At 33.7% G+C, this 18,588-nt stretch overlaps 1 protein-coding gene across 1 annotated transcript in view; it reads right to left on the reverse strand.

Annotated features, from left to right (window-relative positions):
- Nucleotides 1-18,588, reverse strand: part of SCN7A (sodium voltage-gated channel alpha subunit 7) — a 78,759-nt gene that overhangs the window by 24,808 nt on the left and 35,363 nt on the right. The window contains exons 10-14 of the mRNA XM_042994623.1: nucleotides 15,652-15,858; nucleotides 8,860-8,962; nucleotides 7,947-8,185; nucleotides 6,466-6,639; nucleotides 4,405-4,761 (exon numbers count right to left, since the gene is read on the reverse strand). Of these exons, the coding sequence (XP_042850557.1) occupies nucleotides 4,405-4,761; nucleotides 6,466-6,639; nucleotides 7,947-8,185; nucleotides 8,860-8,962; nucleotides 15,652-15,858 (1,080 nt within the window). The remainder of the gene's footprint in view (nucleotides 1-4,404; nucleotides 4,762-6,465; nucleotides 6,640-7,946; nucleotides 8,186-8,859; nucleotides 8,963-15,651; nucleotides 15,859-18,588) is intronic.

The raw sequence follows: 18,588 nt of genomic DNA on the forward strand, positions 1-18,588 counted from the left end.
AATATGATCAAGCTACGTTTAGTTTCCAGAGAATCATATTTTTATCTCGTTTGTAATTGTAGGGTATAGATAATATTTTTGGGTTTTAGTGTTAGGGAGTCAATACTGATCATCTCTTAAACTAATAATTTGAGCATTTTGTCTGCTTATTATTGGAAGTCTTCCCCTCTCTTCAGATACTTGAACTTTTAAAGACTTAATTTACTTTATGTTTTACATATTATTTTTAAAGGGCAAAGTTTAAATGACATGAATTATGTTTAAAAAATATAAAAGTATATAATATGAAAATAAAAAAAGTATATAATACGAAAAAAAATTATGTTTAAAAAATATAAAAGTATATAATATGAAAATAAAAAATATATTTACATATATATAAAGCTTTATATATATATAAATATATTTGTATATAAATAAAGCTTACTTACAGATAGTATGAACAGGGGCTTTATGGCCCTTATAGGAACTACACTACTAGCATTTCTATCATTCTTAAAAGACAATGAGTTCAGGATATAAGAAGGCAACACCAAATATAATTTAAGGTAGTTGGTTGTTTCTTTTCCTTCATTTAGTTATTGGCACAGTGTGAAATAAGGAACAGGTGTTAGGTAAAAATTTCATGACTACGAGCTTCATATGAGCAGGAACCAAGTTTCTCTCAAGTAGACAACTAGCACAACACTAGGCACAAAATAAGTGATTAATATTTGTTGAAAAAATTAATTATAGAATGAGTAAAAAATAGATTTTGTGCCAGGATTTGGACAAGGAAAAATTTACTAAGAGCTTACAATCTAAGATTTCTTATATCTTAAACATACCCCCCCATACACCAAATGTAGATATACATATACAGTGAAAATGTTAAAAGACTTGGGGTACCTGGGTGGCTCAGTTGGTTAAGCGTCTGACTTTGGCTCAAGTCATGATCTCACTATTCCTGAGTTCAAGCCCTGCATTAGGCTCTGTGCTCAGGCCAGGCCTGGAGCCTGCTTCAGATTCTGTGTCTCCCTCTCTCTCTGCCCCTCCCCTACTAACACTCTGTCTTTGTCAAAAATAAATAAAGATTGAAAAACATTTGTTTTTTATTGTTAAAAGGCTGAAAATGAAGTTCAAAATTCTCTGGAATTACGGTATAAAGAAAAATTTTATATAAACTTAGTGTGACTTTGTTCTAGTCACAGTATTTTATAAAGAGATTCAAAACACATATTTCTTATTTTTGTGTTAAAAGATAAAATGTGAAATAATGTATATAAAACAAAACATTCAAATGTCTCCCCTGAAATTTGCCCTCTCATTTACTTCAATGATGTCTATCTATTGGGTGAGAATTGAAAAACTCATCAAAATAAAGTAATATGGAATAGAAAGGAAATTCAAGATTTACTTATGTAATTATTTTTCAAGTATTTTCCAAGAATTTTTCAAGTACGAATAATTATTTGATTACTAATTTAAGAAATTCAACATGTATGAAGTTTCTATTTTAATACTATTCAAATTGTATCTTAACATATTTAATTGGGGAATATGTAAACATACATGGAATGACATAGATATTTATCATCAATGTCTTATTTTTAAAAAGCAACTGAATTTTCTATTTTCTATTTCTTTTCTTTTTATGTTTCTATATCCCTCATTGTTTGGTTTACGTAACCTTAGCTAGATCCCACAGTTCACTTAGTGGCAATTACTTAAATTGCGAGTGAAACATGTAGAATGTTTGCCTAACTGAAACTTCTAAATAATGTTTAATTAACACAATTCTAAAGATGTGGGAGGTACTATTTTCTAGAGCTTAAAGAAAGTAAAACAAACATTTATAAATATTTATACAGTGCTAGCTGTTTTTATTTAACTTACAATAACTCTATATGGCATATATTATTATGTTCATTCTTCTATTAAAATATTACGAGGTTTAAAGAGGCAGTGTCATATACACAAAGGCATTTAATTAGTAAATAATAAAACTGGAGTTTGAACCCATGTTTGCTTGGATCTGAACTCTATTTTTTCTATAACTCAGCATTGCATGTAACTATTTAAAAGCCATTTAAATACTTGCTTTTGTTTATGATCATGTTTTACGGTTCCACTGCAGGCTGAATCACCACTGGAATGTTTATTAGGCAAACAAGACAAAATTAAGTTTTTAAAATGGGGAGTACCTTCTTTTTATACAAATGCTGAGTTTTGGTGTGAAATTACAATGCTGTAATGTAATGAGTTGAAAGTATGGGGGGAGATCTACAGCCTTACAGATTCTCTCCTTACATTTTTTCCCCTTGTATTTAGTCTAGAGTTGTTATCATTGCACTTCACACATGATGACTGTTGAGAAAAATGAAGCTTAAAAGATTCAGCAAATCAATTGGAAATGGAGGTTCATGTAGTTCCATTTCATTCTGAAATCCCTCTGCCCTTTGACATCAAGTTTCTGATCAGTAGGAATAAGAAAAATAAGAAACAAAGTGGAATTCAAAAACAAAGAAGCAGAAATGCAATTATACAATTGCCTCAGCATTTCTCCTTCTTTGCTTTTGAACTCTGTGTGTGTGTGTGTGTGTGTGTGTGTGTGTGTGTGTGTGTGTTGTTTATCTCAATAGCCATCAACCATAGCCTCTCCTATTCCCTTTTGGGAATAGAAACTTAATATTTCACGGGAAATCACCCTTATCTTATTATTAGTTGTATGATTTGTGTTTTGAATGATGCCAACTCCAGCTCCAAAAGAGGATTCTGAGTAGCTTATCATAATATATGTTAATATATTCCACACTCTGCACAATAAATAATAAATATATTTCACACTCTGGGCAATAGAGATTGGTTCATAAATGGACATGTGACTCAGAGCTAATGAGATAATAGGAGAGATTTGCTGTGACTTCTAGAAAAGAAACAGGAATTTCTCTTCTATTAGACTTGATGTGATATGAACACATGAAGCTTTAGACTGCAGCAGCCATCTTGATAAAATAGAGGCTACTACCAGCAAGGGCCACACAGAAGACAGATCTGAGTTACACACAAGTCTGTCTCTAATTACCTTTTTTTTGAATGTATGTGTCACACCACAACTGAAGTGAAATCCATCTCTGACATTTTGAGTTATGCATGCTGATATATATGTTGATTTTTGTTTTAGCCAGTTAAAATAGCGTTATGTCACTGAGAGTTGAAAGTGTACTAATTAGCTACAAAGGCCGAGGTCATTGAAATATTTTTACATGTTAGACCCTGTTCTAGGCTTTGATGATATAGAGAAAAGTCATGATCCTTCCTTTGTGGAGCTTACAGTTTAATAAGGAAGGTAGACAAGTACATCAACAATTAAACAGAATGCCAGCAGTGATAAGTGGATGACAGAGGTTATGCCCAAGGTGAAACAGAAGCAGTGAGGAAGGTTATTGATAGATAAAATGGTATCTGACCAGTGGTTTTTTTTTTCAGTCTTTTGGAAAATGTATTTGATTTCTATGACTTATGAATAAAGCAAATACTGAGTCCTTTTTTTCCTTGTAAGAACAATTTTCTTTTATAATCCATTCCCTTTGCTTAGAAGAAGTAAAAGCTACTTACTCAATTCATGTAACACCACTTCAATTACTGGGAATTTAAAAGTGATAGCTATCCCTCTTCACTAATGCACCATAATTTTATAGGTCAGCGATTTTCAAACTTTACTGCATGATTTAATCAAATGAAAAATTGTAAAAGATCCTGATGACTGGGCTATGTCCACATACCAATAAAATCGGTATCTCTGGTAACGTATCCAAGACATTACTATATTTTTATTAGTTCCCCAGGTAATTCCAATGTGCAACCTAGTTTGACAACCAGTGTTAAGTGCTTCTTAAAATTTAATGTGCATATAAATCACCTGGGGATATTGTTAAACTGTAGATTCCCCATAAGTCTGAGATGGGATCCAACTATCTCCCACATGATGCCAACGCTACTTGAGTAGCAAGGTTATAAACCAGTGCTCTCCAACAGAAATATGATGCATGTCATATGCAACTTTCTAGTGGCCACATCAAAAGCACAAACAAAAACAGAAACTAATTTTACTAACATTTTATTTAACTAAATATATCAAAAATATTATCATTTTAAAATACATTCAGTATAAAAATTATTAATAAAATAACTTACGTTATTTTAGGGGGGTGAGACTTCAAAGCCAGTGGGTATTTTACCCTTGTAGCACATCTCTAATTGGGCCAATTGTATTGCAACTGATCAACAGCCACATGTGGCTAGAGGCTACCATATTGGACAACACAGTTATAGACCACTGGATCCCATAAATTCACATCATGAAAATACTAAACTACATTACACAAGTTTTTCAAGGAAAATTTAAAAGCCTGGATTACTTACCAATAAGTTTCCAATTAAAATGACCATTATGTAAAAAGGAAGGCAACCGAATTGGCCTGCAACCTTAAGGCAATCCCATAAAGTCTCTATCCACTCTCCACAGAGAATTCGGAGCACATTCAGGAAAGAGTGGAAGAAGTCATGCATGTGCCAGTGTGGGAGTTGACAGTCTTTGTCTATGTTGCAGACACATTCTTTGTAACTCCTACCGAACAGCTTCAGGCCAACCACAGCAGAAAAGAACATGAATGTGAACAACAACAGCACCAAGCCTTTCAGGGCCACCAATGAGTTACTCAGAATCAACATCAGAATTCTAAATGTCGGCCAGTATTTTCCCAGCTTGAAAATTCTCAACTAATACAGTAATGCAAGAAATAACAAAAATAAAAAACAAACAAAAAGAAAACCCTGGTCACTATTTATTATGATGTACATTTTATCAGCATCATACACATACACATATATAGTCTTTAATGTAATATTCAGTTTTGAGCATTAATACTAGCCATTGTTACACAATTCTTAATATGTGACACACATTCTGTATTTTTTACAGTAAACCAATACATATCTCCTTCTATTGGTCTGCCAATTTCCATTCAATACTATGCTGTTATAATTACTCTAGTTTTATGTTTTAATATCTGGTAGGATAACTGTCCATTCTTTGTTTTGCTTTTCACAGTACACTGGAAATTCTCCCACATTCTGACATATAGATGATATTGAAAAAGTCTGTCAGGTCCCATTGAATTCCACTGAAGTTTCTCTTATGTATTTTATTTTAAAGTAACATATCAAAAACCAAACACAGCCTTCTAGGTTTAGTCTGAATAGTTCTCTTCTTTTCACTAGATTTTTTGTTTCTATTGAAATGGACAAGATTACCTTAACGGTTTTGGCCACCATATTACGGTGAGCTTAGTCATCTAAAACCCAAATATCACTGGGGCACCTGGGTGGCTCGGTAGGTTAAGCCTCCAACTTTGGCTCAGGTCACGATCTCAAGGTTCATGGGTTTGAGCCCTGCATCGGGCTCTGTGCTGACAGCTCAGAGCCTGGAGCCTGCTTCAGATTCTGTGTCTCCCTCTCTCTCTGCCTCTCTCCCATTTGTACTCTCTCTTTCTCTCAAAAATAAATAAACATTAAAAAAAATTTAAACCCAAATATCATTTTTATATATGCTATACCTTCCCCAACTTTTTCCAGTACATAGTTCACTTCATGGACTCAAGAGTAGGACTTCACATTTATCTATGTAAGACTGAATCATTTATATCCAGCCCATGTTAGACTTTCAGATACTTTGATACTATCTTTTATCATATTTTTTATTTCACAGTCTTGTTTTATCCATAAATTTGAGAGCTACATCTTTTATATGTTTCTCTTACTCATTAGAAAAGTCTATGGATGAGGACTTAAGACAGGGTTCTGAAGAATTATTTGGATAAGATCAAGTCTATTTAGTTGTTCTTTATTCCTGCTACATCTCTTCAACTTCTTACTAGAACGTGACAATATATTACTTATCAAGTACTTAACGTTTCCATACATACTCTTCTAATAACATTATTTCCTTGCCTAGTTTTCTGATTCTTACTACCACCATACATTACAGGCATACGTATACCGATTCTGACTTAATTTTTGTAATAACATTCTACTGGCTTGACTGGTCTTTTATAAAGTTTTCTACTCTACATTTAGAAATACTCACCTGATTGCAGTTCCTTAGTCATACGTTGGCATTCATCTCCTGGGACTCCACATTATCCTGCTCCTCACAACTGACCAGTAACCCTGGCCCTGATTCCTAAAACTATACCTCAAATTTGCTACCAAACAGCTTACTTACTTTGATGCTTCGGTGAAATAACAGCATTGGAAACTTCTTACTCTTCCTGGGGCACTTCCTAAGCTCTTTATATATGAATCAATTCATTTATTACTACAAATGTCCCCATAAGATAGGTATTACTATTCTTCCCATGTTGTGTCTGAGGAGACTGAGAGAAATTTTCATAAAATAAAATTTAGATATTGGATTCTACTTACCACTCTGAATATTTTTAAAAAAGCCATTCCAGAAACATTGGCTAGATAAAGTTCTGCTAAACCATGGAACACAATCAGGCTATCAAAAATGTTCCAACCTACTTGAAAATACCCATATGGATGCATTGCAATTATTTTCAAAATCATTTCTGCTGTGAAAATTCCAATAAAAATCTAAACAAAAACAAAACACATGGATGAGGATATGATTCCAATAACACCATCAGAACCCACATATACAGAAACTGTAAGTTTCCACTGCCACAGTCTTCACAGTTCTTCTATCAAGATCTGATTAGTATTGGAGTCTGTATTATACAGACAGACTCTGGGGCACCTGGGTGGCTGTGTCATTTAAGCATCTGACTCCCAGTTTTGGCTCAGGTCATGATCTCATGGTTCACGGGAGCAAGCTCCACATTGGGCTTTGCACTGACAGCACAGAGCCTGCTTGAGATTCTCTCTCTCTCTTTCTCTGCCCCTCCCCTGCTTGGGCTCTCTCTCTTTCCCAAATAAATAAACTTAAAAAAAAAAAATAAGGATAGACTCCAACATTTCACTTAACAGTCTAATGTCAAACATTGCCTACAAAATCTTCAATTATTTAATAAAAGCTATCCTGAAAGACAAAAGAGAATATTTAAAGATGAAAATATTTTTATTTTGAACAGTTTCTTTTGGGATATAGAGTACATATTAAGATATTTAACTTTTTGAACCGTAAAAGTGTCTATGCGAAAAAAAAAATAGTAAACCTCTGAAAACTGTCTCTTGAAAACTATACTAGCAGAAATAACTAAATTTCTATAGTGTTGGTACCAAGTAAATGTATAGTTAAAAGTGGGTAGCAGTTTGGCCATTTATACTAGTACTAAGCAACAAACAACAACCATAAAAGAAAAGAAAATTAAACGCTACATATTTCCTTGAATGTGACTTGTTTTTAAACTCACAGAAATCTGTTTTGCTTTATGCATTGTATGGGGGGAAAAAAAGGACAAGTGACTCTCAACATTACCTTACCAAAAGAATAAGTTCCCATCTGAGGCAAAGGCAGGTAGCTAAAGCAGACAAGGCAGGTACAGTTGTAGTCAGGATTCAGAATTTAGGTGTCAGTGAGGAATCTGTATTTGTTATTGCACCTTTGTCCTGCTCCGAGCTGTGGAGCTATGGTACCAAGGGAGGATATATTTGGGATGGGAGAGGAAATAAATAATTTCCATTTAACCTGACTGCCAAGTAACTGACTAGAATCTCAAACTTAAATAGCAGAATTTTAAACCTTAGCTATAAACCTTTCAATGATAATAACACTTACAAATCAGGGCTAGAGGTGGTAGGTTGTGGATGAAGGTCATACTTTATCTAGTATGCATATAATTCATTTGCAATATATTGGAGTTACAAAATAAAATAATGAGGATTATGATGACTAAAGAAAAGTTGAAACTGCAAATGAAAATAATATACAAGAGCATTACCAGGTTTCCAATGCTGAGAACACTGGTGGTTTCTTCACTCATTGGATAACATTCCAAGGCCAAAAAACACACATTTAGAATTATGCATATGGTAAGGACAAGATCAGTAAATGGGTCCATTATAATCATGTGGATAAACTCTTTCAATTTTAACCAACAGGGAGAACAATTCCAGATCAATAAAGTTTTAGCAAATCTATACAAACACAATGGGCGTCTCTTCCTGGATTTTTTAAGTTCTGAAATAAAGAATAAAAAAGTTAAACTTTAGCAAATTGTTGTTTTAGTTCTGGCTAATAAAATATTTTGACTTTCGTATGCAAAGAGATGTTTAAAATTAGACCTTTGATTTGGAATTAGCAAATAGAAATATTTTGTACTAATATAAATCAGAGCAAAGTCAATTGCCACTATTTTGTTAATGCTTGCTGAGTTAGACAAATGAAAACGAGACACACTGTGTCTTAGAAGCAAAACCTAGGAGTTTCTCTCAAGAAAAAAAACATGGAATACAGTTGAGAGTATTATGATTTATAATTTCTAGATTTATAATGCTTTATAAAATAATGCCTTTTAATATTGTCCATGATAATGAGTTACTGCTTATGTATTAAAAAAGCAGAGACAATGCAAAAAAGGATCTTAATATATTATTGTTATATAATCCAACTTCTATTTGTAGTTGTAAGTTAATACTTCCACTTTGTTTTCAATGTTAAAGAAAATTCCTTACTACTCTTTGGTGACCCGTTCCAATGTTTAAAATACCATGCTTACGGAATTGCTCACTTTAATATTCTTATGTGATTCCTTAACTTTTTCTTATCCTAAAATTCTGAAGAAATTGAAAGATTTACTTAAAGTGAATCTTATGAATATACCTTTCAGAGTAACTAAGTATTTTTTACTTTACCTTCTTCATGTCTCACAGTAGCAGTAGAATCATCCAACATATTAAAAGAAGTGATCATAGAAGTTGGTGATCTTTTCTTCATTTCTATTTGTGTGGTCTTGGTCTAAAAAGAAATTAGATGAGTCTAATGCTGGCTTCTCCCTGTTGTAGATACAAGGCTATAACTATAAGAAGGTTTATAACCTTCTCTAAAACATTGATTCTTACCTCCAGAAATCTTTTTGGGTTCCATTATTTGCTACTCTTCACACTATAGGCAGTATTAAACTGGCTTAGGATTATTTGGATAACAAATGTGTAGAACTTGCAACTCAACAAAATCATTTTATACTATAAAGTCAACTATAAAAGGAGGAAATCAGATTATATTACTTGTATTACCCATATTTGACAAACCATTAAGCATGTACTTTATAGGGTTATTGCAAAATATCTGGTTGGCAAACATGCTGAGACAGTATTTCTCTAACACCTTAAATTTTTCTTTAAGGCTATTTTAAAACTTTATAAACTCTCTTGATAAAATCAAAATTATTTGGTTTTGTGATAATGAAATAATCTTGAGTAGTAGCATGTAAAATAGTTGTTTTGGCCAGATCATACATGATGATTCCATAAAGGAATCACTTCTTTCTGTCTCTCATGTCTCTTGAGTAATGGCTTTAAGATACTCTGTTTTGCTGATGTGGTTACGCAGCGTTCAAAAGAAGCCTTGCATTGGAAATACACTCCTGGGCAGGGGCGGGGGTGGGGGTGGGGTGGGGCTGGGAGGTTCAGTCAGTAAAGCATCCAGCTTCGGTTCAGATCATGAGCTCACAGCTTGTGAGTTTAAGCCCTGCCCTGGGCTCTGTGCTGACAGCTCAGAGCCTGGAGACAGCTTTGAATTGTCTCCCTCTCTCTCTCTGCCCCTCCCCCACTTGCACTTGCTAGTGCATGCGCTCTCTCTCTTTCTCTCTCTGTCTCTCTCTCAAAAATAAACATTAGAATTTTTTTTTAAAAAACTGAAAAAAAGGAAATACACTCCTAGGGCTTGATGTAGATGTTACAAGTTCATAGTTATCACAAATAGAACCCCAGATGTTTCTAATGACCGTGTATAAAATTTATATTTAATTTAAACTCTAAGAAACTGACAATAGGTAGGTAATATCACACTACAGAGTTCCCAACACTTTTTACATTTAGCAACATAAGAATGATAATATTGTACGTTTGTTAACTTGGTGAATAGGTGCGGCTAAACAGGTGAAATACATAGTAAATAAATTTGAAGAGGCAAGCCCGCTCTGGCACAGAGGTAACTGGCATGGGGCTGCAGCTGTTACTAACACTGCAGGAAACAGTGTTCAAGTTCTGCTGTGGTCTATATGATTCGGCATCACGGGTATCAAGGGAATCATCATATTCATCTCATTCAGTATCAGTCAAGATCCCTCTAATTTCATAAATACTAGAGTCAGAGGAGGTGAAAACCAACTCGACTTCATACTGATTCCATCAGGAAAATGACAGATTCTGCGGGTCTACAGATCCGTGTGCCCTCACTATTTGTTTTAATTGAAAAAAGTAAGCTAAAGGCCCAGAATGTGATGTTAATTTATTTACTTAAACTATACTTACTCCAGAAAGTATTTTTTGACCCACTTACAGGATTCTATAAAATATAAGTTGTAACATAGGCAATTTCAAATATTCATGAGTCAAAAAACCAGTAGAGGCATAATTGTTCTGTTATTATGGTCTAAGAGGGATCTCCCAGGTATATCTTCATAAAGATGATATTTTGTAATATAGTGAATAATACCTTCCACTGTTATTAATATAGAGGAATTGCTTCTCATAAAGATGTTTCTGATAATGACAATGTCTGATGGAATCACCCCAAGAAGTAATTCAGTAAAGATAATTATCTGTGTGGGGTGGATAGAGTGAGTACAGTAATAATGTTATTGTGATATAGTCAATGTTAAATTTTCTACTTATTTGGCTTGGACTGTGGATATATTTAAAATTTTTAAAAATTGTTTTAAGTTTATTTCTTTATTTTGGGAGAGACAGAGAGAGCACATGCAGGGGAGGGGCAAAGAAAGAGAGGGAGAGACAGAATTCCAAGTAGACTCCATGCTGCTGACAGAGCCAGACATGGGGCTCAAACTCACGAAACCGTGAGATCATGACCTGAGCCAAAATGAAGAGTCAGACGCTCAACCAAATGAACAACCCAGGCACCCCTAACTGTGGATATATTTTAGAATATAAAACAAATAAACCATACCAGTCTAGTAATTTAGTTCAATGGAACTTCTTAAAAAATATTAAATGAATGCCAACAACTAAGGATATGGCCATTTTATAATGCAAAGTGAGAAGATCATGACTCAGTAATCTCCTTTTTGGAAGTTTAAGAGCTAATAAAGGCAGATCCAAAGTTAAAATTAGACTGCAAAAAGGGGCTAGAATTCTTCTTGTCACAGCTGGTTTAAATTTCCTCTGGAGAGTAGGTATGAATAAGGAAGAATCCAGTCATATTTCTAGCATTTAGCAATGAATAGCTGCAGTATTCATCTTGGGATCACGCTTGCTCTCTCTACTGTAGCCACACTGACCTTTTTCATCTTGACTTAGTCTGTTCCCTCCCCCATGTAGCATGGACTCATTCTTCAGATCTCAGTTCAAATGTTGGTTTCCCATTAGAAACCTTTCCTCGGGGTGCCTGGGTGGCTCAGCCCATTAAGCATCCAACTTCAGCTCAGGTCATGATCTCAAGGTTCGTGGGTTCAAGTCCCACTTTGGGCTCTGTGCTGACAGCTCAGAGCCTGGAGCCTGCTTCGGATTCTGTGTTTCCCCCTCTCTCTGCCCCTCCCCAGCTCGTGGTCTCTCTCTCTCTCTCTCTCTCTCTCTCTCTCTCTCAACATAAATAAACATTAAAAAAAAAAAAAAAGAAACATTTTCTTACCAGGGAAATCCTTTATTATAGGCTCTCAAAGCATCACATTTCTCACTTTTAAAGCACTCTCCACAGTTTAATTTATTTTTATTTTATTTTTTTAGTAGTGAATAACACCAGGTAGTGAATCGCCAGGTACCCAATATCCAGGCTTAACAATTAATATCATTATATTCCTCACTTCTCACGTATTACTTACCCTGCTTTATTTAAAATATTTCAGGAAAAATATGTCAGACATCATATAATTCTCAGAATAATCTTTTTAAAAAACATAATTGTAATATTAGGATCGCAATCAGAAAATTAGTAATTCCCTTAATATTATCCAATACCCAGACCATGCTCAATCTTCTTTCATTGCTCAGAAACATTCTATTGTACTTGATTTGTTCCAATCAAAATACAAAAAGATTTACATAATGTATTTAGTTCACAGGTTTATTGATTATCTCATGCCTTTATTTTTTCTAATCTGATTTATTTGTTGACAATAATGGATCACTTATAACTATAGAATTTCCACATTCTTGATTTGGCAGATTGTGTCCTTTCAGTGTAATTTAATGTGTTCTTCTCTCTCCTCTAGTCTCTAGAAGAAGATGGTTAGATCTAGAGGCTTCTAGACTTAGCTCAGGTTATGGCAATAATATATTTTATGTGGTGTTTTATGTCTCCTGTTTCATAACATCAGGAAACACATAATGTCTAGTGGTGCTAGAGGTACAATTTTGTGTTTAGGATAATTTTACAGTTTATCTCCCCATTAGACCATTAGCTTCATGAAGATAGACACTATATTTGTATTTATTAACATTTTAAAATATCCAATGTTTAGTACAATGCTTAGCATATAGTAGATTTTCAATAATGTTTTATTTAATTAGAAGAGTTATAAGGATGCCATTTTAGATGGGCAAATATATTTGAAAATATTTATATTCCTACAGTTGTATATATCTGATTCTCTTCTGGAGAAGAGATTGCCAGTGACTGTCAATTCTTAAGAAAGTTTCAACTGCAAACTGGGTAATTGTTGGAATAATATAGTTTCAGCATTGAGCCCCCAGAAAAATAAAGTGGTGAAGAAAGAAGTCAAGTTTGGAGAAATCAGGTACAAATAAACACAGGTCAAATTTTATAACTGGAACTCCTCAATAAAGATCACATTTGAGGATTCATGAAAATGCTTATCACATGTGTGGAACACAGTTGACACTCCACAACATTATATACTATTATTATTATCACCATCATCATTATTATTATTTTAATTATCCCTAAAAGGGGGTATAGTCAAAGACTTAAGAATTTTATGTTGGTGGAGTATTCTACGGTGGAGTATTCTATTCTGCTGTACCTTCTTGTGTTTGTCTTCTTGTATTTTTTCCCCCAATTACTTAGTATATTCTAAGCCATGCCAAGTGTTTTACAAAAATTTATTTCATTGGAATCTCACAATAACCTATGAGACAGATACTGAAATTATAAACATCTTACAGATAAAGAAGTTCAGAAAGGTTAAGAGACTTGGCAAACATCATACATTTATTAGGTGGCTAAAATAGACTGAAATCTATATCTATTTGACTGAAAAACTGTGCTCTTAGCTAAAATGATCTACTGCTTTCCCATAATGTGAGAATATGAAGCATTTAGGTAATCTCTCAGTAATCCCAACATTGGAATTAGAGTCTGATTAGTCCTAAATCACATCAGTCACCTAATGTGTCTTCAATATGTTCCATTTTAAATTCTTCTCTTTCTAGTATTTTCTTGTGTATACACACACAAAAAAAAGAAAGTACATCTTGTGAAAATGACCTTTGCTCTTACTTCCCAAAAAAGTTTTTCATAACAAAATGTTCTAGCACTCTTCCAGGAAAAGATATCCTTTACAATTGAAAGATTTTAATTAAAACCAGAAAGGCTTTATTTGATCCAAAACAGCCAAATGAATGGAGATATTAAGAAACTGGGAAATAATTCAAGTTCTTCCAGAGTTAATAGGGCATCTCATCTTGGGATAAGAGAATATTGTGCTCTTGAATACATTTGTGGGTAGCCCTTGACATTTGAAATATCACTTTGAAACAAATTATACATTCAACATATCATTCAGACCATCATCATTCAATCAGAAGGACACCACACTCATTTCTGAAGACAAAAATCTTTTGTAATTTTTCTCTGGCTTCCTCATGGGTGATATAATGGCTACACTCAATAGCCTCTCTTTATACATGTTTTCTTCATACTGTTTATAATTGCTTCTTGTTTCAATGGTATGCATGTTATGAACCATGCAAATATAGTATTTATCAATAACTTTTAATTTGGTATGATCCTACATTATGTTATTCAGATTCCATATTTTTAGTAGAAAGACTTTTCTAGAGCTTCTTCATTGATGATGAGTAAATAAAGAGTTACATATGTAGGGAAGTTAACATTTTACCCTTTTGACCCAGAAGTTACCTTTGGTATTAACGAACCTCTTACCCAGCCTTACTGCACACTCCACTTAGTGCCAGAATGTATCTTGGCTCTTTGCTTTTCCCCACCTCTTTTTATCTTCTTTGTATGATAGAGTCTCAGTATAAGTCCTTTCTATCTTTTGTCTGCTCCCTCAATCTGTCCTTTTACCATCGAGGTTCTTTTTCCAGTGTAGACAATATTTGCTAGCAGGTGTTAAGAGTGCAAAATAGTAACAAATCTAAACGAATGGAAAAGGAGGAAGGGCATGGCTGTCCTCCCCCAAGTGAGGCCTTATAACAAGCCATTCTGGTCAAGGAGCACTCAACTTTACTGTGACCAGTTTGGGTCCAGCACCCTCCAAAGACCAAGCTCCCAGGCAAGAGGGTTCTGCACAACACAGGGGAAGGGGTCAACACCTGGAAGAGGCATGGATTGTACCCTACCCCAGACCCCTGGATCCTGCCCACCATATACCTCAACAGCTCTGATATGGGTGTTAGGACACTGGGCTAAACCTAACCGTCTCCAACTGAGAAAGAGGTGTGAAATTGCCAGGTCCTACTGAATATAAGAGAGGTACTTCTGGTTGCTTTCCTGGGTCCTGTTCCTTCTGGTACATTTACGGCACGATTTAGATTTTTAGGGATAATTTATATAACTTCCTTTAGTGCTACTTCTATCAATACTTTCAGATTCATAGATTGAATCTTTTGCTATGAGGCTAAAGACCTGAAATACACTTAAACACAACACTAAAATAATTGAAAATTGGAGTAAAACCTTATTAAGTTTTACTAATCATGGATTTAATTATTCCATGGAGAAAATAACTCCATATATCAAGATGCATAGTGCATTTCCTCTTGAAAGAGCTAGAAAGCCAGTCAAGTGCATGTTTTTCTCTTTCTACAACTTCAAGACTGTACTTTTAGTCCATGCTTTTAGTACTTTATGATTTCTAAATTATGGAAGGCATTATTGCTATTGAGTTCAGCACTGAAATTTTCCAGTTAATTCTGATGTGTTGTCTGAGCAAGCTTAAGTCAATAACCTAAACCTGCATTAAGAGAAGTCAAGTTTGAAAAATGATATATCCATACTTTTCAGTAGCAGTTATACACATTCTGGAACAAAAAAATTTCGGTCTTATAGAAATATTTATAGATGTTGGTCACTCTGTCCACAATACACTCAGGAAATAATGTTATGTAGCAAAAGTGAGAGCCCACTTATGAAGATTATTTTTGATCTTTTTATCACATACAATGCACAGACACTGAGCACCTAGTAGAAAGCAATATACTCCAAGATCTCGAGAAGATAACTCAAACTCTGTGATCCTATGAAGCAGTATGAGAAATTTATACCTCGGCTGCCTTGTCTCCTTCTTGAAGTTCTTTTAAAGTCTGCTGAAATTGTGGCTCAGTCTTCTCAGCTTTTTCAGCAGCTTTCTGCTTTTCTTCTTCACAGGACATAGCAAGTATGCCCAAGAATAAACTTGCTATGTAAAAAGCAAACCAAAAGCTTATCACAACAAAAAATATCATGTAGACCTTCCCAGAAGCATACAGGATCTAAGGACAGTTGGAAAACAAGAAAAAGGAGAAAACTGTTATTTGTCTTCCTATAATCTCCTATTTTAAAATGGAAAATGAAATTTTGTTATGAAAATAATTTAGTTGTGAGTGGGATGTAATCACAAGACAGTTTTACTGGCTTTACCTGGAGAAATAAGAGAAAAGCTCTTTATCTTTAGACATATATGTAAGGTACAGAATACATGGTAAAAAACCCAAAGAGAGAATTTAGTAATTTAATTAAGTTAGGGTGAGCATCCGGTGTTTAGATCTTCACTAACAGAGAAAAGATATTGAAAGGAAAAAATTGTCATCTCTCAATAAAGAAAGCTGGAAAGCCTGAATTTGAAAGACTATTTCCTTTACAGTAGAATCATTAAATATATGGAGCTGAATATAGTCAGAGAATGAATGTTTAGAGATTAATTTCTTCTGATCATAACATTATGGAAACATCATAACAAGGTACAAACTTAGGTCTATTCAAATAGGTGGGGAACAGGAATATTTCTCTATCTGTTAGAAAAACTTTGGTGAAGAACATTTACACAAATCACATGGGGAAATCATATAATTCACTTATTTGAAGTCACTTATGGATAGGAAAACCAAGATTTTAGATTTCAAAAGTGAGCACTGACTAGCTTTTATTTCATAATATTACATAAGATAGATGAAAAATTTAAAAATTTAGAAATTGTAAGTGATTTATACAGTCCCCTATATAAGCAATACAGGCTACTGATTTATCACCATTGAGTAAAAGTATATAAACAAAATCTAAAAAAAGAAAAAACCCAGATGAGAATAGTCTTAATTTTTAAGCATCCACTTGAATCAATAGATAAGTATTATTTACAGAAAATATTATGTTGTTATGACAGAGTTAAAAATGTTTACAGATTAATATGTTCCAACATTCAATCAAGGAGAATTCTGTATTAATCTATAGTACATTTATCTTTAAAAGTTTTTTTTTAATAAACCTTTTTCCCCAGTGAGTCACCTATTTAGGATTTTGTTAAATATTTTTCTCACTGAACTAGCTATCATTTACATTCAGGAGTCAGTAATAGATATTGTGGGATATACTGCGGGCCATACACATTAATAAATACTTTATTATCTCATTAATTCTATGCAACACACTTACGTGGTATTTACTATTATTTCCAATATGCATAAAAAAGATGAAAATGAGGCAAAATGATTTGCCAAAGATCTCACAGCTATGGAGGAATGCCTGAACTCAAAGTTTTTGCTCTTTCTACTATTTGAAACTGGTGGAGGATAAAAGTATAAATATAAACTCTTATTATGATGGAAAAGTATACGTATTCTAGTTTTACTATATTTTAGTTTGAAGTTGGGGCTAATTATAGCCCCTAAAGCATAGGTTTGTTATGAAAATCAAATGAAATAGTGCATGTGAAGATGTACTTAGCCTATGGAGAGAACGCATTGTTAAACATAGCGTTATGTTTATGTCTATAATAAGGACTCACATTTGTTTTGTTCATTTCTGTACCCATGGTATATCAAAGAGTGCTTGGATCAAATAAATATCTGATGAATGGAGAATTGTATTCTCCAAAATATGAGATGTTTTCTTTGGGGATAGTAGCTGAATTTCCCTAGCCATGTCAATTCGGTTTGGGGCAGTGCTGAGAGTGAATACCCAGTCCAAATCAAGGTGAACCTTATCTATGCTACTCAATAGAGTGCAATATTGATGAAAGTCCTATGTGTACTCCACTAGGGTACTCCCAGACTGATTTTTCATTTCACTGGTAGTGGGAAAGCATTTCCTTTAGAACAATGCTAACCAGAACATTAGAAAACATACTTTGAGGGCTATAACCAAAAAAAGACAAAACATTTATTATTATATAAATTGATACAATCCATAAGTATTCACTTTATTTATTTATTTATTTATTTATTTATTTATTTATTTATTTAAATTTCATCAAGCATTTCTATGTGATGCTGAGCCATAAAAATTAAAATAAGACAAAATACTTCTTTTTAGGTAGTATATCTCCTAATGGAAGAAACTGCTGAACAAGTAATTAAAATAACCACAATTAGAGGGAATTATAGGGTGCCATGGAATTCTGGTGTAGGATTTCCTTGGCTCAGAAAGGAGGGCTTGGGGAAAAGCTCAAGATTTCTTTTGGCTTTGAGGTATGAATTTAAGGCATGAGACTGAATATAGAAAGAAACTTGAATTTAGGCTGAGGGTACAACATACATTGAAACAAGAAATTATGGGGAAAAGCTCATTTAGGAAACAGCAAGCCTTTTTTATACTCAAACAAAGCAGAGAGTACATATTGAGATATTGTTAGGAAATAAATCTGCAGAAGTATGCAGAAACAAGATCTTGAAGGTCACCACAGACCTTGCATTTGGACTTTGAACTTCATCTCATAGGAATGTGGAAACCTCTGATTAGAAGTAGGATAACATGATAAGATTATTTCAGAAATAAGTTCTTAGTGTTGTGGAGGAGGCATTGATACGTGTCAAAAAGTCTGGAAAGTAACAATATAAATAAATACCTTACAAAATTAGAAAAACAATTTGCATTTTAAAAAGTCATTTTAATATTTTCATATATGTCTGTTACTAGAAATATAATTGTGCTGTATGTGTGTTTGTTTTTACTTGGTTTTCATTTAATAATGTAACACAGTAAGAACCTTTGTGCTAAAAGTCCTATCA

This window comes from Panthera tigris, chromosome C1 (genome assembly GCF_018350195.1).
Source record: "Panthera tigris isolate Pti1 chromosome C1, P.tigris_Pti1_mat1.1, whole genome shotgun sequence".
NCBI lineage: Eukaryota > Metazoa > Chordata > Mammalia > Carnivora > Felidae > Panthera > Panthera tigris.